The sequence below is a fragment of the Carettochelys insculpta genome, chromosome 7 (assembly GCF_033958435.1).
Source record: "Carettochelys insculpta isolate YL-2023 chromosome 7, ASM3395843v1, whole genome shotgun sequence".
NCBI classification, from domain to species: Eukaryota; Metazoa; Chordata; order Testudines; family Carettochelyidae; genus Carettochelys; species Carettochelys insculpta.
This window is the reverse complement of record NC_134143.1, coordinates 74927923-74950210: the sequence shown is the minus strand read 5'-3', so window position 1 is coordinate 74950210 and position 22288 is coordinate 74927923. Positions and strand designations below refer to the sequence as shown.

At 63.2% G+C, this 22288-nt stretch overlaps 1 protein-coding gene across 5 annotated transcripts; it reads left to right on the top strand.

Annotated features, from left to right (window-relative positions):
• The first annotated feature begins 589 nt into the window (after positions 1–589).
• Positions 590–22271, top strand: MMS19 (MMS19 homolog, cytosolic iron-sulfur assembly component). Of its 5 annotated transcripts, none has more exons than XM_074999339.1 (31): positions 593–740; positions 3757–3805; positions 4496–4596; positions 7634–7719; positions 8155–8229; positions 8859–8928; positions 9047–9175; positions 9343–9404; positions 9698–9784; positions 12498–12572; positions 12784–12861; positions 13069–13207; positions 13389–13543; positions 13635–13713; positions 14223–14348; positions 14603–14684; positions 14933–15030; positions 18006–18146; positions 18419–18574; positions 18935–19034; positions 19835–19937; positions 20020–20094; positions 20178–20304; positions 20394–20494; positions 20576–20632; positions 20737–20923; positions 21006–21088; positions 21162–21326; positions 21398–21457; positions 21818–21918; positions 22005–22271. In XM_074999339.1, the coding sequence occupies exons 1-31, from the start codon at positions 632–634 to the stop codon at positions 22030–22032; spliced, it is 3084 nt and encodes a 1027-aa protein (XP_074855440.1). In that variant the 5' UTR covers positions 593–631; the 3' UTR covers positions 22033–22271. The 5 variants fall into 5 exon arrangements, with proteins under 5 accessions (XP_074855441.1, XP_074855440.1, XP_074855442.1 ...); XM_074999341.1 differs by having other exon boundaries at positions 669–730; XM_074999340.1 differs by lacking the exon at positions 21162–21326 and having other exon boundaries at positions 590–740.
• The last annotated feature ends 17 nt before the right edge of the window (positions 22272–22288 follow it).

Genomic DNA, 22288 nt, shown 5'->3' with positions numbered 1-22288 from the left:
TGTGCGGGTGAGGGGCTGGGACTGGGTCCGCCCATGACCCAATGAGAGTACGGGATTGAGGGTGGTGCCGCCCTTGATCCAATGAGAATGCGTGTCTTGAGTGTGGCTCCGCCCTTCGACCAATGAAAATGCGGAGATCAAGTGTGGTCCCGCCCCCTAGCCGGGCCAATGGAAACGGGGGTCGCGATGATGGGGCGGGGATGGGGCGGGGCTGAGAGTGACTCCGTCCCCAGGCCAGTGGGAGAGGGAGGAGTTTGGGGAGGGACTCAGTATGGCCCGCCCCCGTCCGGGCCAATAGGAGCACTAAGTGCGCGGGGGGCGGGCATCAAGTGGCTCCTCCCCCAAGGCGGTTCCACGATGGGCAAGGAGGCCGGGTGGATCTCCCCTCCCGTAACTCTGGCCCCGCCCAAATTGTAGCCCCGCCCCTGGAATCGTAGGCCCCGCCCTTCACCCAAGCTCCGCCCCGAGGCGCTCAGCCCACCCCCTCCTGCGCACGCGCACTGTTTGCGCTGCGTGTCACGTGACAGGGTTTGCTCCGCCTAGCCAACCGGACGGGGCTGCTCTCTGGCGCGCACGCGCCGTTGCTTGGCGCCCGCCGCCCCCTCAGCAGCGCAGCGCAGCGCAGCGCAGCATGGCGGCGGCGGCGGCGGCGGGCGAGGGGCCGGGCGGGGCCCTGCGGGGCTGTGTGCGGGACTTCGTGGCCGGGCAGCGGGACGGGCCGGCGGCCGAGGTGGTGGCAGGTACCGGCCGGGGGGCGGGGCGGGCTGGGGAGTCCGGGGTATGGGGGGCGCAGGGCGGGCTGCGGGGTGCGGGGCGGGCTGCGGGGGTGGGGGAATGCGGGGCTGGCTGCGGGGTGCGGGGCTGGCTGCGGGGGTGGGGAATGCGGGGCTGGCTGCGGGATGGGGGGTGTGGAGTGGCCTGCGGGCTGCGGGGCTGGCTGAGGGGTGTGTGGTGCGGTGTGGGGGAATGCGGGGCTGGCTGCGGGGCTGGCTGGGGAATGCGGGGCTGGCTGCGGGGTGGGGGGTGCGGAGTGGGCTGCGGGGTGCGGGGCTGGCTGAGGGGTGTGGGGGGGGTGCGGGGCTGGCTGCGGGCTGCGGGGCTGGCTGAGGGGTGTGTGGTGCGGTGTGGGGGAATGCGGGGCTGGCTGGGGGGTGCGGGGCTGGCTGCGGGGTGGGGGGTGCGGAGTGGGCTGCGGGGTGCGGGGCTGGCTGAGGGGTGTGTGGGGGGTGCGGGGCTGGCTGAGGGGTGTGTGGGGGGTGCGGGGCTGGCTGCGGGGGTGGGGGAATGCGGGGCTGGCTGCGGGATGTGGGGTGTGGAGTGGCCTGCGGGCTGCGGGGCTGGCTGAGGGGTGTGTGGTGCGGTGTGGGGGAATGCGGGGCTGGCTGGGGGGTGTGGGGTCTGTGGGACGTGCCCGGGGACGTAGGGCATGGAGTGAGGGGCAGGGCAGAGGGGGGTTGAGCTGTGGTGGGACGCTGGGCGAGGGTGGAGGTGGGCACTCGCCTGAGGGAGGGCTGCCAGGGCTGGGTAGACTTGGAAAACGAAGTGCTCTGGTGATGTGGGTGATATCTGCCCCTTCCCAGGTTTAATGTGGCCCTGTCATCTCTGCCTTTTACATGAGCAGGTCCTCTGCCTTCCCGGCCTCTCTCTGGTGCAGCGGGCGGCTGTCCCAACTGTGCAGGGTGTCCGGGGGGCCTCAGCTGCACTGCTGCGTCCCAGTGTGGGCACTGCACTGTAGAAAAGAGGTGGCTGAGTGGGACTCCAGCAGCGTGGTGAAAGGGTTAGAAACCTGAGCAGCAAAGGATGGTTGAAAAAAGGCCTGTTCATTTGAGAAGGGACAGAGGGTGGGGAAATCTACAGCAGTCTGCAAATTGGCTAAGGGCTGTTACAGTGATGATGATGGTTGGGTGTTCTCTGTGTGCAGGGCGGGTGTCCGAGGGCAGCTGTGGAGTCCCCATCCGTGGAAGCTCCTAAGAACAGGCCAGACAGACACCTGCCAGGGTGGTCTCCCTTACTCAGTCCTGCCTCAGCGCAAGGGCTGGACTAGCGGATTTCTTAGGGGCCTGTTCAGGACTGATGTTCCCGGAGCTGTGCTGCCCCAGGATTTAGGAGGCAGTTGAGGAAGGAGACTTGGCAGCCATCCTTTATTTAAATTTGCAACTGGCCCACGTTTCCTTCCTGGCGCTTCTGATGCACCTTCACCCCTGCTGCCCCCACCCCGCCATTCCATTTTTGCTTTTCCACACGCGGGGCTGGCAGTGTCCTTCAGTGACTGATGCCACAAGGCACCTCCTGTTGCTCCCATTCTCGGTTCTTCCTAGATGTCCCAGGGCCAGTCCTTTCTGGCCTCCACCCCACTACTATCCCACTCCCCAGCTGTATCTTCTCCCTCTTAAAGGGGCAGTGCAGCATGGGGAGTCCAGCCTCCCTTTTGTTGTGCTGACCAGCATCTGAGGCCGTGTCTCAGGGTTAACAGGCTCCCAGGTTTCTTCCTCCTCCATAGGACCTGCTGTGATGGGGTTCAGGGGTCCCCAAGCACTGCACCCCGTCCGCAGGCAGAAGGGACTCTCACTCAGCAGGTAGAACAGGAAGTTTGAGGCGACAGAGGCCCAGTTTCCTCACAGAGGTGTCAGTACAGCCGGCAGAGACAGTCGTTCCAACCCGTCCTGGGGAGAGGAGCCCGAGGGGTGCTCCTCTGGGGTGTAGCTTCTCCCCTCACCAGGCTGGCCGCCTTCCAGCTCCCTCTTCCCCCCAGCTTCCAACTGCTGCCTCCGATTCCAAAACCCCCTTTGGCTCCTCCCTCCTCTTTGTTCAGGGCAGAGGTGTTACCTGCCAGCCTAGGTTATAGCCCCAGTGTCATCCTTAGCCGCTGGGAGCTGCTCTGCCTGTCTCACACGCATCCAGCCTGAGTCTCTCACTTGCACTCCCCCCACTCCATCACACCTGCAGAGCTCTCTCTGCTCCCAGGAGATGGACGAAGTACTTAATAGGGACATTAAAGAGGCTAGCAGGAGCCTAGTGGGTATTTGCAGCTGGACAAGGGTCGGGGGAGCTGAGTACCGAAGCCTGGGAGGGGGACAGAATTGCACACCAGAGCATGGTTGGTGGGCAGCTTCGCTGCCAGTCATGTGGGGATGGAGAGCTGCTTGTAACGCCTTTCTCTGATAGGGTTCTGCTCTCCCCTGCCCTACTTTGTGGGGAGTATATGGCCTGGGGAGCAGCCTCTGTCTCCCAGGATAGGGCCCTGGCCATCTGGGAACACCAGACGAGTGTGCGTAAGGTAACAGGCAGCACATGCCGAACTCTCTCTGGGGCAGCAAATCACAGCAGCAGCTGACATCCTCTGGCACTGTTCTGCCAGTGTTCTCATTTAAAGAGGTCCCAGGAGGCCCTTGCTGGTGATAACCCCTGCTTTATGGGTGGGGAAACTGAGGCACCACTAGATGAAGTAACCTTCCAGAGAGATTCCAGTCAGAACTAGAAATAGAACCCAGGAGTCCTGACACTCTCACCCCGGCCATCTTCTGAGCAAGGAAGGCACCAAAGTGTTCTGAATCCCAAAGCTGTGCTGTGCTGCGCTGTTGGCTCCCATGTCTATGACCAGGAACTGCGTGAGAGGCAGCCAGAGGACGGTGTGCCCAGAAATTCCCCCTGTGCTGTCAGCTAGGCCAGCCTCTCCTGCACTGCTCTCTGGGGCCTCGTTTGACTGCGGGGTGCATCAGGGGCTGCCTGGACCATTGTTTGGCTCTCGTTTCCCAGGGTTGAAGGCAGGAACCTGGACCATCCTGGAGATCGTGGAAGCTCTTGGGTGAGAGGAACCCGTAAATGTTCTCCCCTTCCTTCTCTTGCTTGGGAAAGTCGGGGCTCCCCTTGGGAGCGGGCACATTAGGGGCAGAGGGGCTTTGTGCTCTTCCCCAGCCCTAGGCACTGGTGGAGCTGGGGCCGAGTGCTGCCTCTCCCACCCAGCCCTGTGCTCCAGATTCTCTGGAGAGTGAATTCTGGGAGCTCACTCTGAGTCTTTGCTTGCTGGACCCCTGCATAACTGGCTGAGGCCCTGGCTGCCAGGGTTGCGTACTGCTGGCATGAGCCGCTGCTGGGTGTCGTCAGTGTTGTCCTTGTTACAGGGCGCTACTCCCCCAGTCAGTCCCTGTAGCCAGTCAGAGCTGAGAGCTGTCTCTGTGTCTGGCTCGTGCTTGTTTGGTGGTGGGGTTGGGGAGTCTCTGCTGTGGAGGTGTAAGTGTAGGGGCTCTGGTATCAGCTCCATTGCTCCAGAGAAATGAGTTCGCAAACTCTCCCGTCCTCCTCCATCCAGGGTAGGCGGGGACTGTGCTCCGGAGAGGGGACGGGACTTGGCCAAGGCCATGCAGCCCGTGTCAGAACTGGGAACGGAGCAGAGTAGTCCTTGTTGCTGCTAGCCCCTGCTCTGACAGCTACTCTCCCCTTCGCGGGCACACCCTGGACAGGGCTCTGCTCACCTTTTTCTCCACTCCCCCCTTAGGTCCTGCCTTGAGAACACAGATCCTCGCACTCGTGGTCGAAGTCTCCAGCTGCTGTCCCAGGTCCTGCTCCAGTGTCACAGCATGCTGCACGTGGAAGAAGGTAGGGGATGTGCCAGCTTTGTCTTGCTGTGTAACTCCAGGCCAGGACCTGGCAGCAGGTGCAGTTCACCATGGGAATTGGTCTAGCTGGGTCACTCAGTGGAGTTGTCCCGTCCATAGGACAGTTTGGGGCAACTGCCCCAAGCCTTGTGCTCTGGGGGGGCTCTGTGCTTCTGTGTATGTGTGTGGAAGCTTGGGGCCACGGGTGACCCGGGGTATTAGTGGGGGGCCTGGCACTGGCAGCAGGGGGTCAGGCCTGGTGCTGCGCTTACTTATGGTGTTGTAAAGTGGAGTGACCTGGCCCCGGCCTGCTCCACGCCACTGGCTCCCAGCATCGCTTGGAGGAAAGTGTGGAATGGGGCAGGGCAGAGGCAGGGCCTCCAGAGGAGATTCCTAAACCTGAGCCGTTCTTTTTAGGTGACGTATCTGAGGAATTGTCCAAGACCGAGGTGTCCTCGGAGGAAGTCTTGGAACAAATTGATAAACTTAATAGTAACAAGTCACCAGGACCAGATGGCATTCACCCAAGAGTTCTGAAAGAACTCAGATGGGATAAGCAGGAAGGTCCTCTCATGGGCTGAAAACTGCTTAAAAGATAGGAGACAAAGGGTAGGAATAGGTGGTCAGTTCTCAGAATGCAGGGAGGTAACTAGTGGTGTCCCCCAAGGCTCCGTACTGGGACCAGTCCTATTTATAAATGATCTGGAGAAATGGGTAAATATTGAGGTGGTAAAATTTGCTGATGACACTAAACGGCTCAAGATAATTAAGAACAAAGTAGACACAGTAAGAACAAAGAGCTTCAAAAAGATCTCACAGAACTAAGTGATTGGGCAACAAAATGGAAGATGAATTTTAATGTTGAGAAATCTAAAGTAACGTGCATTGGAAAGAAAATCCCAACTATACATACAGAATAATGGGGAATAACTCAGCTATAACCACTCGAGAGAACTCTTGACATCATTGTGGGTAGTTCTCTGAAAACATCCACTCAGTGTGTTGCCGCAGTCAAAAAGGCAAACAGAATGCTAGGAATCATGAAAAAGGGATACAGAATAAGACAGAGAACGTCTTATTGCCTCTATAAAAATCGGAAGTACGCCCACACCTTGAATACTGTACACAAATGTGTCGCCTCATCTCAAAAATATATTGGCATTGGAAAAGGTTCAGAAAAGTGTAACAAAATGATGTGGGGTTTGGAATGGCACCATGTGAAGAAAGATTAAAAAGCCTGGGACTTTTCAGCTTAGAAAAGGGGAGACTAAGGGGGGAATCTGACAGAGGACTAAGAAGTCATGATTGTTATAGAAAAAGTGAATAAGGAAAAGTTATTTACTTGTTTCTGTAACAGAAGAACTCAGGGTCACTAAATGAAGTTAACGGGTAGCAGGTTTAAAGCTGATGAAAAGAAGATTTTATTCACACAGCGCACAGTTGGCCTGTGGAACTCTTGGCCAGAGGACATTGTGAGGACCAAGACACTAACAGGGTTTAAAAAAGAACCAGATAAATTCCTGGAGGGTCGGTCCATCACTGGCTATTAGCAGGATGGGCAGGAAGGGTGTCCCCACCCTCTGTCTGTCAGAGGCAGGAAATGGGTGTCAGGAGAGGGATCGCTTTTGTGATTACTTGTTCTCTTCACTCCCTCTGGGCCATCAGGCACTGGCTTCTGTCAGAAGACAGGACACTGGGGTAGACAGGTCTGACACAATGTGGCTGCTCTTATGGAAAGGTTATTGTCCTGTGCCCTAGGGATGGCCCTGCTTAGCATGTGCATGATACACTGTGGTGTGTCCCAGGAGGGTCAGGCCAGGCCTCACGCAGCTGTCTCATTCACCCCTCATGAGAGCATGTGATTTAGCTTATTCCAAAGCTTAAACTGGTAGTGATGCTGGACGTGCATGGGTGCCAGGCTGCGGGAAGGTGGGGCAGCAGGCACACTGAGCAGGTAGGGTCCGGGTGCCAGGCGTGCCTGTTGGACAGCCTGGAGGGGGGTGTTGGGTGGGATGGGACATGGGAGCCCCATGGTGGGTAAGGACCCAGACGGAGGAGGGCGGTGTCAAAGGCAGCAGTAGTTGGATGCAGGCGGAGCTGGGCAGCGTGGATGGCACCGGGGGTGGGTAAGGACCCAGGCAGTCTAGGCCGTGGGGTAGGCAGCACCACGCCAGAGGGAGCTGCAGTGAAGGGAGATGGTTTGTGCAGGGCTAGGGAAGCGTTGCCTCACCCTAGTGTGCACCCGAGCGGCTGGTGTAGGGTGACCGTCCGTCCCGTTTGCACTGGGACAGTCCTGTATTCTAGGTAGGCGTCCTCAGCATCTGGGGAGCTCTCCCAAGAGGCGGCAGCGCTGTTGCTGACATCCCAAGGCATGGGTCAGCCACGGAGCTCTCGGGGTGGGGGGGGGCATTGTTGTCTTTCTCCCCCCGCACAAGGCGTCCACCAATCATCTCTGCAGCATTCCTGCCATGGGGCAGCCAGCAAACCCTTCCACCCCAATCTCACACCCGGCATATGGAGACGGTCACCTGAGCTGGATGTGGAATAATACGTCCTCTCCTGCTGTCAGCCCCCTGCTGATAGTGACTGCTTGTCACCAGAGCCACAGGGTGCCAGGGGTCTGAGCCTTGTCCCGCAGCAGTAGCGGGCATAGCCTGGCCTGGTTGCTTCCCACCGCGGTGGCCGCAGGGTGCTCTGAGCTGTGATACAAGGCACAGGCTGAGCTCCCTCACCGTCTCACTGCTTGGCTTGTCATTGTCCAGCGTGGTGTTTGCGTGTGCACCGTCTGTGCTCGGGCCTGTCTCTGTGTTCACCCAGCTGAGGGCTGAGCTGCTGCTGTAGGCCTCCCCTTGTTAGCGCTCGGCAGGGGAGTGGGTGCTGCTGCTGTTGCGGGTGGCAGGACTCGGCCAATGCACTGGAAGCTGGCTTGGCAGCTGGCTCTGCTGCCCTTGCCGGGTGCCATGGCTCCCTGGGAGGGCTGGACTCAGCGCACAGCGCTAGGGACGGGTCTCACGTGTCTGGCGTTTGTTTCCCTGCAGTGACGCACTTGGTCCTGTTCTATGAGAATCGGCTGAAGGATCATCACCTTGTGATCCCCGCTGTGCTGCAGGGCCTCGGGGCACTGGTGAGCCGCTGCGGAGCAGAGCTGGGAACCAGTGGCCTCTGGCTGGCTGGGGAACGTGGAGCCTGCTGGTCGGTCCACCCTCTCTTGGCTGCACTACAGTAGCCACTGCCTCCTCTTCTCCAAACACTCCCCAAGAAGCTGAAGCCACATCTAATGCATGGGAATGATGCTGGGGAAAGGCAGATTCCTGATCTGTGGGGGTGGGCAGCTTAGACGCTGACACTTGAGCTTGGCTCTCCTGGTTACATGGGTCCCTCTGGCACACGAGCGGGCAGGGCAGAGGTGGTTGAATAGTGTGATTGGCCTGCTGGCTCTACAGAGTGCATGGTGTGAGGGGACAGCTGGTAACTCCTGCCCCAAGCGGGGGGCATCCCGCCCTGCTGGTGTGGGCTGGCAGCTCTGTGCTGTACTGAGTTTCTCTCCCTGTGTTTCCAGAGCATGTGTGAGGTGCTGGCCCCGGGCCTGGCTGTCTCTGTGCTCAAAGCTGTCTTCCAGGAGGTGCATGTACAGGTGAGTGGGCAGAGCCCCTGTGCTCCAGCCCTTCGCAGGCCTGTCCCAGCTGCTGCCTGCACCCCTGGCGCCAGTGGGGACACAGCAACACGTTGCATGCACGGTCCAGCAACTCAGGCTGCCCGAGGGCCTCTCAGCTGGGGCAGAGGTCCTGCTCCTTGTCCTCCCTCTGCATGGTGCTGTGGATCCCAGTGTCGGGCCTCGCAGGGGCAGAGGGGTCTCTGAGGATTCCCAGGTGGCTGGTGGCTCAGGGCCGCTCTGGCTGGAAAAGTCTCTGTGAGCAGAACTGTGGGTCCCCTCTGGTCTGTGCCCCATCCCCTCTGTCCAGAGCAGGATTGGGCCATTCAGGCTGGTCTGCAAGCCACAGGTAAACCTCTAAGCAACAGGGGTTCCCTCTGCTCTGAGGGGAGAGGCTGACCCAGCTTGTCCCCCTTGTTTGGTGCCTTCACACTTCCCCTGCTCACACCTGTGTGCCACGCTGACTTCCCTCCCCCAGGGGCACGAGTCCTTGTGTTGGTGTGCCCACACCGGCCACATGGTGCACCGTAGGTCCTCCTGCCAGCTGTGCTTTGGTCTCTCTGCTCTGGATCATGCACCTGTTCTCCTAACGCCTCCGCTCTTCCCTCCAGTCCCTGCTGCAGCTGGATCGCCACACGGTCTACAGCATCATCACCAACTTCATGCGCACCAGGGAGGAAGGTGAGGCAATCGGACGGGTGGGGTGCATGGGGCTCCTGCGGGCAGTGCCCGTGGCTTTGCCCTGTGGCTGGGCTTTGGGGACACTGGTCATCGCTGGGCCTGCTCCTTTCCTCCGCAGAGCTGAAGGGCCTGGGCGCCGACTTCACTTTCGGCTTCATCCAGGTAATGGATGGGGAGAAGGACCCTCGCAACCTGCTGGTCGCCTTCCAGATTGTCCGTGACCTCATCCTCAAGGGCTATGTGCTGGGTGAGAGCCTGCTACCCATGGCCCCGCAACAGCTCCCGCTGCCCAGCCCGGGGATTCCTCACCCCGGTGGCCCCAGGAGCCCGAGCTGGCCCCAGAGCAGCTGTGTGGGGAATGTGTCCCCCAGCCTGGCCTCCAGCCCTGGCATTCCCTCATCTCTCTCCCCACAGGCCCCTTCGTGGAGGAGCTCTTCGAAGTGACGTCCTGCTACTTCCCTGTTGATTTTACCCCCGTGAGTCTCTCCTCCCTGTACCTGGTGCATTGCCCATTTGCACATTCCTATGGGCCCGTGTCCCCTCCTGGCTGGGGGAAGGAAGGCTAGAGACTGCCCGTTGAGTTCCACTTTGCCACTTGACTTTCCAGAGTTTCTGCTCCTTTGTTTTCCGGGGTGGGGTTTGATTGCTAGTGTTTAAAAGACACCTTGTGCTCGCTGTCTGCCTCTTCCAATGGTGGTGTCTTGCTGCTCCCTCTGGCCTTTGGGGATGCTCTCTGACCGGCCTCCTGCTCTTTGCGCTTCTCTTCCAGCCCCCCAATGACCCTCATGGCATTCAGAGAGAGGACCTGATTGTGAGCCTGCGGGCTGTGTTGGCCTCCACACCCCAGTTTGCCGAGGTAGGAGGCCCCCCGGGTGGGGAGCGGCAGCTGCCCGAGTGGAGGGAGGGAGAGCTGGTGTTTCTGTGCTCAGGGTTGTAATGCAGGAGGGGGCCGGCTATGCTGTTTTGGGTGCAGCGCTTTGGAGCAGAACCTGGCGCAGGGGCAGATGTCCACCTGCAGGTGTGGATATCCGCTGGTGGGCCTGGGGGTCCACGAGAGCCGTTGCAGCCAAGAGAGGGATGTGTGGTCCTGTCACGCTTGGGAGCCAGCGCTCTGTGCCAGCGGCTGCTCCACCCCCAGCCACAGCGTCTCCTGCCTGGGGTCGCAGAGCCCTGCTGCTGGGATGAGCTGGCAGTACTGGGCACTGGCTCCTGGGTGCGGCAGGGTGATGCTCCGCTCCACTGGCTGCAGCGGCTGTTGGGAGTTGAGCCTGCGGATCTCGCTGTCGCACCGCAGAAATCCACATCTGCAGGTGGGCGTTTGTGCCCATGCAGGGCTGTGCTCTGGACAGAGCCAGCTCTCTGCATGGAGCATGTGGCAGGAGTTCACAGATCCCAGGGTCATTGTGATCCTCTGATCTGCACACGCACCCACCCCATGTGCCAGGCTGGAGACCTGCCCTGACATGATCCCGAGGGCGGTTTGTTAGAGACCCCTCCCAGCCCGATATAAAACGAGCACGCTGAGGCCATGTTCCCTCTGACTGCTGACCCACGTGGGGCCTGAATTTCGGTCTGTGCGCCTGTTGTGACACCATGTGCGGCCACGCACCACCAGCACCCCTTCCCCGGAGAGCTGGACAGCGAGGGCTCGTTAACTGGGGCACTGCTTCAGACGGCTGCTTAGTATGACGTTGAGTACAAAGAAATGAGCAGTGCCCACGGAGTGCCTGGATCGTATCACCCTGGCTAACAGCTCCAGGGAGTAAACCCAGCAAACAGCCGCATGCTGAAAACAGCCATGTCAGTCAAACAGAGGTGGACAGGGAGTGACAGCTCAACAGACACCAGAGGCCCAGGTTAATCACCACCTCCTCCCATAGCCCAATGCATCTTCAGGGAAAGCTGCTCTCCGGACGTGAGGCACTGGCAAAGTCCTGCTGGCTACTGCAGTCCCGGAGCCAGGGCTGGGCTGTGACCGGTTGGGAAGCGCAGGCGTGATGCTGTGCGTTGACCTTCTCAGCTGTGACATATGACATATATGAACCTCTGCCAGTTCAGCCAGTGCACCAGCCAGGTGTGAATAAGCCCCGGGCCTCTCTGACTCTAAAGACACGCGAGTACCTGGCATTTGGAATGGCCGTTGGGGAGGAGACGAGGGGTTGGTTTGGATTCTTTAGCTATCAACTCCCGTGAGCAGAGCCTGGCTTTTCTCCCCAGCCCCACTCGTGTGGAGGCAGCCAGGCTTCCCCCAGAGATCAGGCTGTGGAATCAGCTTTGCTCGCAGAGCTCTCCCTGAGCTGCGTGAGTGCTCCTTTCCCTCTCCTAAGTTCCCCCACTTGCTCCTACTGACACCCCCAACGCTGTGCCAGGGTCAGTAGCCCCCTCCCTGGTGTCACCCAGCTTCCCAGGCTCTTGCTGGAGGCACTCGGCCGAGTGGGGTGGAGCTTTTCAGTCGCTCCCTCCTAACGCAGCCCCTGGGTCATCCGTGGCTGTTCTGCCATGCCCCTTGCCTGGCTGCGCTGCATCGCGGCTTCCTTCCCACTCATGGGAGACACCTTGGGGCACTTCATTCTGTCCCCCCACCCACAGCACACACACCGAGACCCAGAGGCGCCCCACAGGCACAGGGGAGAGGCTACAGCCCCTGGGACTGGGCTCCGGCCCCACTCAGCCAGCATCATGCACATGGCCATCCCTGCCAGCGTGGCCCTGTGTCAGGGAGCCCAGCCACCCTCTCTCAGCTGCGCTCCACCTGCAGGAATCGGACTGGCCTGCCCAGCCCCTCCACTGCAGCAGCTGGAACCTAAACGGCTGGTGCTCCAGAAGCCAGCGGTGCCTAAGGGAGCGCAGCCCAGGCACTTGGCAGGGCAGGGTCAGTGCTAGCAGGAGAGGGGCTCCCAGCCTCTGCCGCGCACTAGGAGCTGGGTTCGTTCTCCCCTGCTCTCCCTGCCATGGGGGCGCTGCTAGGGCTGCAGAGAGGCAGCTGCTGGGGGACGATGTCTCTCCCCAGATGCTGCACACAGCCCAGCTGGGGCTAGGAGTCTTGGGATGCCCCCCGCAATGTTTCCCCATGCCCCCCCTTCCCTGTCCTCTCCCCAGGGTCCAGGAGGCAGCCAGTTAGTGGAGCCACCTCTGTGCAGCTCCACTAGTCGGGGGTGGCCCTTCACTCCCTCCTGCATGGCTGCCTGGGCGCACCAGAGCGAACTGTGGCTGCGGGGTCGCCCACCCCGTATCATGTAGTTCCAGGGGGTGCTGATCTCCTCCCTGGCAGATGCGTGCTGCCTTGCAGTGTGACCTCCTGGCCCCAGAGCAGCTCAGGGCTGCTGGGCGCTGGTGCAGAGCCTGGTGGGCAGAGGCCTGCTCTGGGGCAGCAGTGCGAGCTGCCGGGCTGGGCCTCCTCTAGAAAGGGCTGCAAGCCCTGGCCGGTGGCCTGTGTCGCCCCCCATGGCTCCAGGTGGCTGCTGTCAGCTGTGCTTGGGGAAGGCTCTGCAGCCCAGGGCAGGGGAGGTCTGGGTCCTAGCAGGGTGTGGGCTCTGGGGGCAGGGGGCCTGACTCCCCTCTCTCTACAGTTCCTACTGCCACTGCTAATCGAGAAGATGGACTCGGAGGTGCAGAGCGCCAAGCTGGACTCTTTGCAGACCCTGGTAGGAGGACTCTTACAACTGGCTCGCCGGTTGGGAACCAGCCTCCTTGCGGCTGTGCCCTGTGCCTGTTGTGGGAGTGGGCTGGAGCCCTCCCTTCTCGGGCAAGCCTGGCAGAAGGAGCCCCCACTGGGGTTAGGGGGCAGTGTCCCTGTTTGGCAGCCCTCTGCTTTGCTGGCTCTTCCCTAACCTCTGTCCTGGCTCCCTCCTGCAGAGTGCTTGCTGCGCTGTCTATGGGCAGAAGGACCTGCAGGACTTCCTCCCCAGCCTGTGGTCATCCCTGCGCAGGGAGGTGAGTGCAGCTGGCCCCAGGGGGCAGGGGGGAGCCCCAGAGCAGTGTGGTTGGCCCTGGCTGAGCCCCCAGCAGCCGGACCCAGAACACAAGAGCTGGGGGGACCTGGGCCAAGCCCAGACTTGACTGGGGCTTCCGGAGAGTGAGTTTGGGCTGGTGCGCATCTCCCTTGGGCTGGTGTCTGGACACGTCTGGCTCCCTTGCCAGGTGTTCCAGACGGCCAGTGAGAAGGTGGAGGCAGAGGCTTTGGCTGCTCTGCACGCCCTGGCTGCCTGCCTGGCCCGCTCCGTGCTCAGCTCCGACACTAAGGACCTCCTAGACACCTTCCTGAGCAGCATCCTGCAAGGTACTGCCTGGAGACGCTGCCTCTGGGGACTGTTCTGCCCACGCCTGTGCCAGCCTCCGTCCCCCTCCGCACTGGGCCCCAGCGGGGCAGGCCTGGGGGTTCGCCCCACTCCCTGCTGGGGGCGATGGTCTGGGTGGCTGTGGGCAGGGGCACTGGGTGTGGGGCTGACGCTCTCTCTTAGACTGCAGGCACCACCTGTGTGAGCCAGACATGAAGCTGGTGTGGCCAAGCGCCAAGCTCCTGCAGGCAGCGGCCGGCTCCTCCCTCCGAGCCAACCACCGGCTCACCAGCAGCGTTGTGCCCCTGCTGCTGGAGCAGTACCACCAGCACCCGCAGGTGAGGGGCCCATGGGGCGCAGGCAGCGCCAGGGCGGGAGCTGGGGCCGCTGCGGGCCTCTGACTGGAGCTGGGCCTTTGCTCCCTTGTAGAGCAGCCAGCGGAGGACGATCCTGGAGATGCTTCTGGGCTTCTTGGAGCTGCAGCAGAAGTGGGAGCAGGAGGCTGAGGGTGAGGCTGTTACACGCCCCCATCTTGAGGGGCTCTACTGCTCCTGGGGTGTCCTGACAGGCTCTGGCTGCTGCCCGTCACCTCGAACCCTGAGGCAGCACATGCAACAGTAGCCTCTTAAACCAGGACTGGGGAGCTGCCAGTCTGCAGGCTGGATCCGCCCCCGGTGAGGCCCAGGCATCCCCAGCCCTCCCTGCCTCAGCACCGCCTGCAGGGCGGAGCGCATGGGGAGCCCCAGCACCCCAGTCATGTGAGTGGGCCAGGTGGGCTGGTGGTCGGGTTATTTTTGTCTCGCTTGTATGTGGTCCATGACCGGAAGAAGGTTCCTCACCTGTGCTGCTGCATCCCAGCACAGCCTGCCTGCAAGGCTGCGTGTGAGATCGACCGCTGCAGTGGGAAATGACAGCTGGGGTGTGGGCCTGGTACCGGTGCACCCACCGCCCCGGGCTGCAGGGTGGCTGCGCTGGTACTTGTGCCTGCAGTGCCCTGACACTGCCTGCCCACCCCAGACGAGAGTCCCCTGCTGTGTTCCCGAGCCCCCCTGTGCTCCGTGTTGTTTGCGGCACTGACGGAACCCAGCGTGCAGCTGCAGTTGGTTGGGATTCGAGCCCTGACAGTCCTGGGGACGCTGCCAGGTTGGTGTCTGCCCTGCACCAGAGGGCGCTGCGTTGGGGCAGGCAGCTTGACCTGGGTGGGCATGGATGTGTTAGGGCTGGAGTCAGCCCCTCCTAGGGGCGCTCTGGGGCTCTGCTGCCCTCCCGCTGGGCTGGCACTGGGGCTTGGCCCCTGCTGCATTGTGCTAGACATGGTGCTATGGCCGTGGGGGCAGGGCTGAGCCTGGGCATTGGGCTGTCGCACTGTGGACACTCTGCTGTGCCTTTCATTTCAGGGCTCCTGGCTCCCCCTGACATGGAGCTGGTCGTGGATCACCTGACCCGACTTGTCTTGCACGCGGAGGATCCCCAGAGCTGGTGAGGGGCTGCGTGGTCCCCCACCTGTTGACTGGCCTGGCTAGAACAAACCCAGCAGGCGCTGGTGCTGTGCACCTCCAGTGATCGCTCGGGAATGGAGGAGGAACCACTAGCCCCCCATTCTGGGTCTGCAAACCCAGGCCGTGTCCCTGCAGCGCTGAACCTGCGCCTGGTAGCACACAGGCTGGCGTGGCCACCGGGGACCCTGCCAGCCCCCAGCAGCTCTCACCTGATCTCTTCCCTGGCAGCACGGCAGCGATGGAGGCCGCCGGATCGCTGGCCCCCCTCTACCCACAGGCCTTCACGGGGCACATGGTGCAGAGGCTGGCAGAGGAGCTGCAGTCAGGTACTGGGCCCTGCTGGGCTGGGAGGAGGGTGACTGGATGGAGGGAGGGTCCCATTGCCACTGCCCTGGAAAAGGATAGGACCCCGCCCATAGCATGGCCTGTACCACATTGTATGGCGCTGTGGCCCACCCCCGACCCCGCATGGCCCATACCATGCTGTGCCCGCCCCCGTCGCATGGCCCATACCATGCTGTACGTACCACGCTGTACGGCGCTGTGCGCCCCCCCCCCCCCGTTGCATGGCCCATACCATGCTGTACGTACCACGCTGTACGGCGCTGTGCGCCCCCCCCCCCCCCCCCCCGTTGCATGGCCCATACCACGCTGTATGGCGCTGTGCCCGCCCCCGTCGCATGGCCCATACCATGCTGTACGTACCACGCTGTATGGCGCTGTGCCCGCCCCCGTTGCATGGCCCATACCATGCTGTACGTACCACGCTGTACGGCGCTGTGCGCCCCCCCCCCCCCCCCCCCCCCCGTCGCATGGCCCATACCATGCTGTACGTACCACGCTGTACGGCGCTGTGCCCCCCCCCCCCCCCCCCCGTCGCATGGCCCATACCATGCTGTACGTACGGCGCTGTGCGCCCCCCCCCCCCCCCCCCCCCCCCCCCCCGTCGCATGGCCCATACCATGCTGTATGTACCACGCTGTACGGCGCTGTGCGCCCCCCCCCCCCCCGTTGCATGGCCCATACCATGCTGTACGTACCACGCTGTACGGCGCTGTGCGCCCCCCCCCCCCGTTGCATGGCCCATACCATGCTGTACGTACCACGCTGTACGGCGCTGTGCGCCCCCCCCCCCCCCCCCGTTGCATGGCCCATACCATGCTGTACGTACCACGCTGTACGGCGCTGTGCGCCCCCCCCCCCCGTCGCATGGCCCATACCATGCTGTACGTACCACACTGTACGGCGCTGTGCGCCCCACCCCCCCCCCCCCCCCCCCGTCGCATGGCCCATACCATGCTGTACGTACCATGCTGTACGGCGCTGTGCGCCCCCCCCCCCCCCCGTCGCATGGCCCATACCATGCTGTACGTACCACGCTGTGCCCCCCCCCGTCGCATGGCCCCTACCACGCTGTGCCCCCCTCCGTCGCATGGCCCCTACCACGCTGTACGTACCACGCTGTACGGCGCTGTGCCCCCCTCCGTCGCATGGCCCCTACCACGCTGTGCCCCCCCATCGCATGGCCCATACCACGCTGTATGGCGCTGTGCCCCCCTCCGTCGCATGGCCCCTATCACGCTGTGCCCCCCCATCGCATGGCCCCTACCACGCTGTACGTACCACGCTGTGCCCCCCCATCGCATGGCCCATACCACGCTGTACGGCGCTGTGCACCCCCGTCGCATGGCCCATACCACGCTGTATGGCGCTGTGCCCCCCTCCGTCGCATGGCCCCTACCACGCTGTACGTACCACGCTGTGCCCCCCCCATCGCATGGCCTCTACCACGCTGTACATACCACGCTGTGCCCCCCCCATCGCATGGCCCGTACCACGCTGTACGGCGCTGTGCACCCCCGTCGCATGGCCCGTACCACACTGCACAGCGGTGTGCCCCCCCTCACTCAGACCCGTCCCCCCCCCACCTTTGCAGTGGACCATGCCATGCATATCTCCGTGGTGGAGCTTCTTTGAGGCGGATGCAAAGCTGGCTGGGGAGCAGTTCTCGGTGGTTCCCAGCCAGGCCGCAAGCAGCGTGCGGGGCTCTGCAGGGCTGGCTCTGGGACCCTGGCATTCTACGGAGAGCAGCGTGCAGGGGGTGGCAGTGCCTGGGGGCTGGGCTCATCGTTCACCCGGGCTGGGGAAGCGGTCGCAGGTCGATAGGGTGACAGTCAGTAAGGACAAATGCAAGCTACAGCTCTAGTCCGGCAGGATCTTGGTTATGGCTGTGACCAAGTTTCCCGCCACACTGTACAGTTTGTTTCCAGCCCCAGGTCCTGGCTGCTGGCGTCCTGGGCTGTCGTTTAGCTGTAATTTACCCCAAGTGTCTTCTCAGAGCCTGGCCAGCAGCAGGAGTGTTGGTAATGTGCTAGATGACACTGACCTCCTGTCATCCAGCAAAGCCTCTCGTCCTGCTGCGGTTGGGTCCCAAGGTGCCAGACGCGAGAGGTTCAACCTGTACTCCATTTCAGAAGGAACAGCCAGTTTCACACGCACAGAATGGGAAGCAGCTGTCTAGGAAGGGAGCTCAGGGTCAGGGTGGGTCACTAGCCACACCCGAGTCACGTCAGTCTGGGGTACATCACGGGGGGGCTGCGGGTCCTCCTCTTGCTCTACTGTGCGCTCATTAGGCCGCAGCTGCCGTGTTGTGTCCGGCTCTGGGCACCACGTCTCGGGAGACGTGGAGAGGATCCAGAAAAGAGCAGCAAGAATGGTGCGAGGTCTAGAGAAGGCCCCTGAGGGGAGAGCGAAAGGCCTGGGCGTGTTCCCTCTGGAGGTGGCGGGGGGGACAGGAAAATGCCGTTGTTACGAGGGGAGGCAGTAAGTTGTGCTCCGGAATCAGGGAACAGGCCATGAGGCAATGGGCTGAAGTTGCAGTGAGGGAGGCTTGGGTTTGGGCTCAGGGTGGGTAAGCACCCATGAGGCTGCTCTGGGTAATACGCAGCCCTGCCCCAGTGCAGGGGCTGGACTGGACAGCCGTGCCAGGTCCCCGCCAGCCCTACAGTTCTCTGCTTACAGAGCCAGGCCCCACCTCACTGGGATTCCAGTGCCAGCTGCAGAGCCTGCCCTGCTCACTGGCCTGTCTCCCACCCACCTGGCATGGTCCTTTGCGAGGCCCTTCGGCTGTGGTTTGGCCCTGGTGCTCCCTGGCCCAGCATGGGGAGGGAGTCCCGGCTCCTAGGCCTGGCTGGGATGAGAGCAAGTCCCAGATGGGGAAGCAAGACTGTGCCCTGTTTTCTCTGCTCCCCACCACCGCCTGCCTGGGCCCTGGCTCTCATCCACGTGCCACTTCTTTCAGAGCGGGAGGAGGCCAGCGGGCGACCCCAGGACTCCCTGCGGACACGCTGCCTGCAGGCCCTGGCAGCACTGTCAACACACCCCGGGATAGTGCGAGAGACTGTTCCTGTCCTGCTGCAGTGTCTGCAGCAGGAGCCCAGAGGTAAAGCAGCCCCTCTCTCAGGCACGTGGCAGGTCCCGCTGCTGGGGAACCCTGCCAGAGCCCTCACAGGTTCCAGGGGAGCCAGCAGAGATCTGTGCGTGTGGGGTGGCACCCAGGGGCTGCGGGTCGGGGTCGAGTCACATCAGCAGGGCTGGCCCAGCAGCACTTCATAACTCATCTGTCACCTCCTGGCCCCTGGGTGGCCATGGGAGGGGGGTGCATTGGCACTGTCTGAGTGGGTAGGGCTGTTCATGAGGCTCTCTGCCCTGCAGGGAGCAAGCCAGCAGCCACCTGCAATGTGGTGGCCGTGTGCCAGAGCCTGCAGCGGGTGGCAGTGCAGTGCCAGCTGGATACGGAGAGCTGCTGGTACTACCACCAGACCGTCGTGCCCTGCCTGCTGGCAGTGACTGTGCAGGCTGCCATGCCAGGTGAGGGCCAAGCTTGGGCATGGATGGGGGCAGCTGGGCCTTCGTGCCTCCTGGGGTCAGGCCAAGGAGGCCAGATGCTGGGCCCAGCTGTCCTGCCAGGCATGGTGCCCTTGGGAGGGCTCTGTGAGCCCAGAGCAGTAACGGGAAGGGCTGGACCCATTGGTGGCAGCACCCAGGGCCCATGGCAGTACGCTGCTCATGCAGCGACCTCAGCCCTGGTGGAGGTGAGAGGGCCTGCGTGGCCATGCCAGCCTTGGAGCCTTCCCCCAGCCCTGCTGGTGCCCACGCTGCAGTGGCAGCAGGGCCCTGGGGTGGGCTGGAGCAGGCCGTGACCTGGCCTTTCCTCACCGCGGGCTGCAGAGAGTGCCCATGCGCCGCTGGGGGAGCTGCTGCTGGAGGAGGGGATCCTGACTGCCATGGTGCCCATCATCAGCGCGGCCACCACCCACCTGTGCCCCGAGTGAGTAGTGCCGACACCCCGGGCAGGGCATGGAGCTCGGACGGGTCACCCAGCGGCTGTAGGGCCCTGGGGTGAGCCTCTCTACCCTGGCTTCCTCGGCCTGCAGCCTCTTGCAAGCTCCAGGCAGAGTCCAGCTGGGGCAGCCCCCCAGGAGGCTGGTGCCTTGGCCCCAAAGGCTGCCCGGCGTTGGCAGCGGCTCCCTGCGCTGTCAGATGGATGGTGTGTTCAGTAACTGGCCACCAGAGGCCGGAGAGCTGAAGGCTGCAGCACGGCCCATTGTGGGGGGCCCAGAGCCTGGCCTGGCTGTAGGGAGCCCCTGGGTTCCAGCTCAGTCTGGTGCTGACCCCTTGGGCCGACTGCTGGCGAGAGCTCTGACTCCTTCCAGCAGCCCCCGAGCCCCTCCCGGCTCTCTGATCTCCAGCCGGGGGTGTTGCTCAGCCCCCTGCAGAGAGGTGGGGAGACCCCAGTGTCTGGGGCGCTGGATGTCCCGTCCTGGCACTGGGTTTTGCCATTGACCTCTCAGGTCTCACTGATACAGGGCCAGGCCCAGCAGGCAGGTGCCACCTGCCTGCCCTGAGAGCACAGGTCCTGTCCCAGCCGCGCGCAGCAGCACCACACGGGAAACGGAGGCATGTGGGACACACCTGTCCCGCTCTGTCCCAGCATCAGCTACTTCCCCAGATGCTGAGGCCCAGCTCTGCCCTGAGGAGGGGGGCTGTGTCCTCTTACTGGCGAGCGTGACCCTCGCCGGATGTGCCGCCAGCCCCTAGCACCTCTCAGGCTCCCCTCCCTCCCTGCAGGCTGGCTGCCCAGAGTGCCTCCCAGGTGGTGCCCCTCTTCCTCGACGGGGAGCTCTCCTTCCTGCCCCAGGCCAGCTGGCCCTGCTCCTTCCAGCCTTTCCAGGTGAGTGGGGGACGGGCTGGGGCGGGGACGGGCTGGGGCAGGGGTAGTGGGTGACACCGGCACTGCTTTCCCTCCCCTGCAGGGCGGGCAGCACAGAGCCGCTCAGAGACGCCTCCTCATCCTGCTCATGGCCTTCGTCTGCTCCTTGCCCAGGAATGTAAGTTGGGGGCTGGGCCCCTGCTGCTGGTGGCTCTGGGAGCCCAAGGCCCAGCACGGACCCGGGGTTCTGCTCTCTTCCAGGTGCCGATTCCCCAGCAGGACAGGCTGCTGCAGGAGCTGCTGGCTCTGAGCTGCTCCTGTAACTGCCCCGTCACTGCCACCGCAGCTGCCAAGGGCTTTGCAGGGCTGGTGAACAAGTACCCGGCTGGTAAGCAGGTGGGGCAGGCGCTGACCCAGCACACACGGGTGGGCGCTCAGGCAGTGCAGGGTCGCTCAGCCTGTCCCCTCTGTCCCCAGGGCAGCAGCTGGACCAGCTCTTGGAGATGGTGGTGGACAGGATTGAGGCCGGCCTTGCCGAGGGCCCACTCAGGCCTCAGGCCCTCACCTTGCTGCTCTGGGTAAGGACAGCGGCCTGGGCTGGAGGGTCACCTCTGTGCCCTCCTGGCCCCTGGCTGAGCCTCTTCTCTTGGCCCTGGCAGGTGACCAAAGCCCTGGTGCTGCGCTACCATCCGCTGAGTTCCTGCCTGACAGACAAGGTGGGCAGCCAGCCCCCCGGACAGGACCCTGCCCTCACCTTAGCCCTGGCTCAGCCCCAGGCGGGGGCTGGTGCTGTCGCCTCATGGTTCCTCTGACCCTGCAGTTGCTGGGCCTCCTGGGTGATGCGGAGCTGGGCCCCGCGGTGGCCGATGGCTTCTCCCTGCTCATGGCTGACTCACCAGACGTGCTGCACAAGGGCTGCCACGCCGACGTGCGCCTCATGTTCCGCCAGCGCTTCTTCACCGACAACGTGCCCAGACTGGTGCAGGGCTTCCACGCCGCCGGCCCTGGTGAGCCTGTCCCCTCGGCCCTGCGCCGCGTCTGCAGGGCCGTCCCGGGGCACGTGTGACCCGCTCCCTCTGCTCTCCCCAGGCGTGAAGGCCAATTTCCTGAAGGGCCTGTCCCACGTGCTGAACCACCTGCCCCGGCCGGTGCTGGTGACGGAGCTGCCCACGGTGAGTGCAGGGCTAGTGGGTGGTGGGGAGCAGGGCCCAGCCGCCAGGCTGCTCACTGGCTGTCCCCCTCCAGCTGCTGTCGCTGCTGCTTGAGGCCTTGTCCTGCCCAGACCGCGTGGTGCAGCTCTCCACCCTCCGCTGCCTGCAGCCCCTGCTGCTGGAGGCACCGCAGGTCCTGAGCCTGCACGTGGACACCTTGGTCACCAAGTTCCTGAGCCTGACCTCAAGCCCTGCCATGGTGCGTGCCCTGCCCCCGCCCCCTCTCCCCCGCCAGCCACCCTGCTCACTCTGTCTCTCTCTCTCTTTCAGGCTGTCCGCATTGCTGCACTGCAGTGTGTCCGGGCGCTGACCGGCCTGCCCCCCCCAGCAGTAAGTGACCTGGCCTCGTCCCTGGGGCTGGCGGGAGCCAGCCGCCCGAGGGGAAGCGACGGTGCTGTGGTGTCTGTGGGCATAGCACTGTGCTGCCCGGCGCAGGGCGACCGTCTGTCCCCTATTACAGCTCTCCTGAAGAACGTGGGCAAACTGTCCTGTGTTTGTAAGGGCTCCTGTTCCCTGGTGTCGCTGGGCAGCTGCCGTGGGGGGGAGGGGCTCTTGATTCCCTCGCGTCCCCCTCCACAGGCAGCTGTGGATCGCCCCTCTTGCTGAGGAGCCCTGATGGGGGACAGCAGCCCTCCGTCCCTCACTCCTGGCACGTGGAGCCTGTGCTGATGGTCACTCTCTCCTGTCCAGCTGCTCCCCTACAAGCCCCAGGTGATCCGGGCCCTGGCCAAGCCCCTGGATGACATGAAGCGGCTGGTGCGGAAAGAGGCCGTGGTGGCTCGTGGAGAGTGGTGAGTGGGGGAGCAGGGGGCTGGGGTGGTTCTTGGGGGACAGCCTGGAGCCCACCCTGAGCGTGCTGCCTCCTGTGTGCCTGCAGGTTCCTGCTGGGGAGCCCAGGCAGGTGAGGTCCTGCCTGCACCAGCCCCTGCACTGACAGTCTAACCCAGAACCCTCTAACCAGCCACTGCCCGGCCCGAGCCTCCCTGGCAGCCCGGCTGCCCAGCACAGAGGGAAGGACGGCACCCTGCTCCAAGCCCAGGACCGGGCTGCAGGCAGGGAAGAAGGCAGGTGCCTGGCCCCAGGCTCTGCACCCCTGCAGGTGGTGCATGGACCCCCTGGGCCAGCTGAATAAACATGTTTTGGTAATGGCTGGAGTGTGGT

Bases quoted from the DNA above. Each gene is read 5' to 3' on its own strand.
- MMS19 (XM_074999339.1), top strand. From the start codon at position 632: ATGGCGGCGGCGGCGGCGGCGGGCGAGGGGCCGGGCGGGGCCCTGCGG. The intron at 8,929-9,046 runs GTGAGGCAATCG...TTTCCTCCGCAG, and splicing joins CATGCGCACCAGGGAGGAAG to AGCTGAAGGGCCTGGGCGCC. The intron at 21,327-21,397 runs GTGCGTGCCCTG...TCTCTCTTTCAG, and splicing joins TGACCTCAAGCCCTGCCATG to GCTGTCCGCATTGCTGCACT.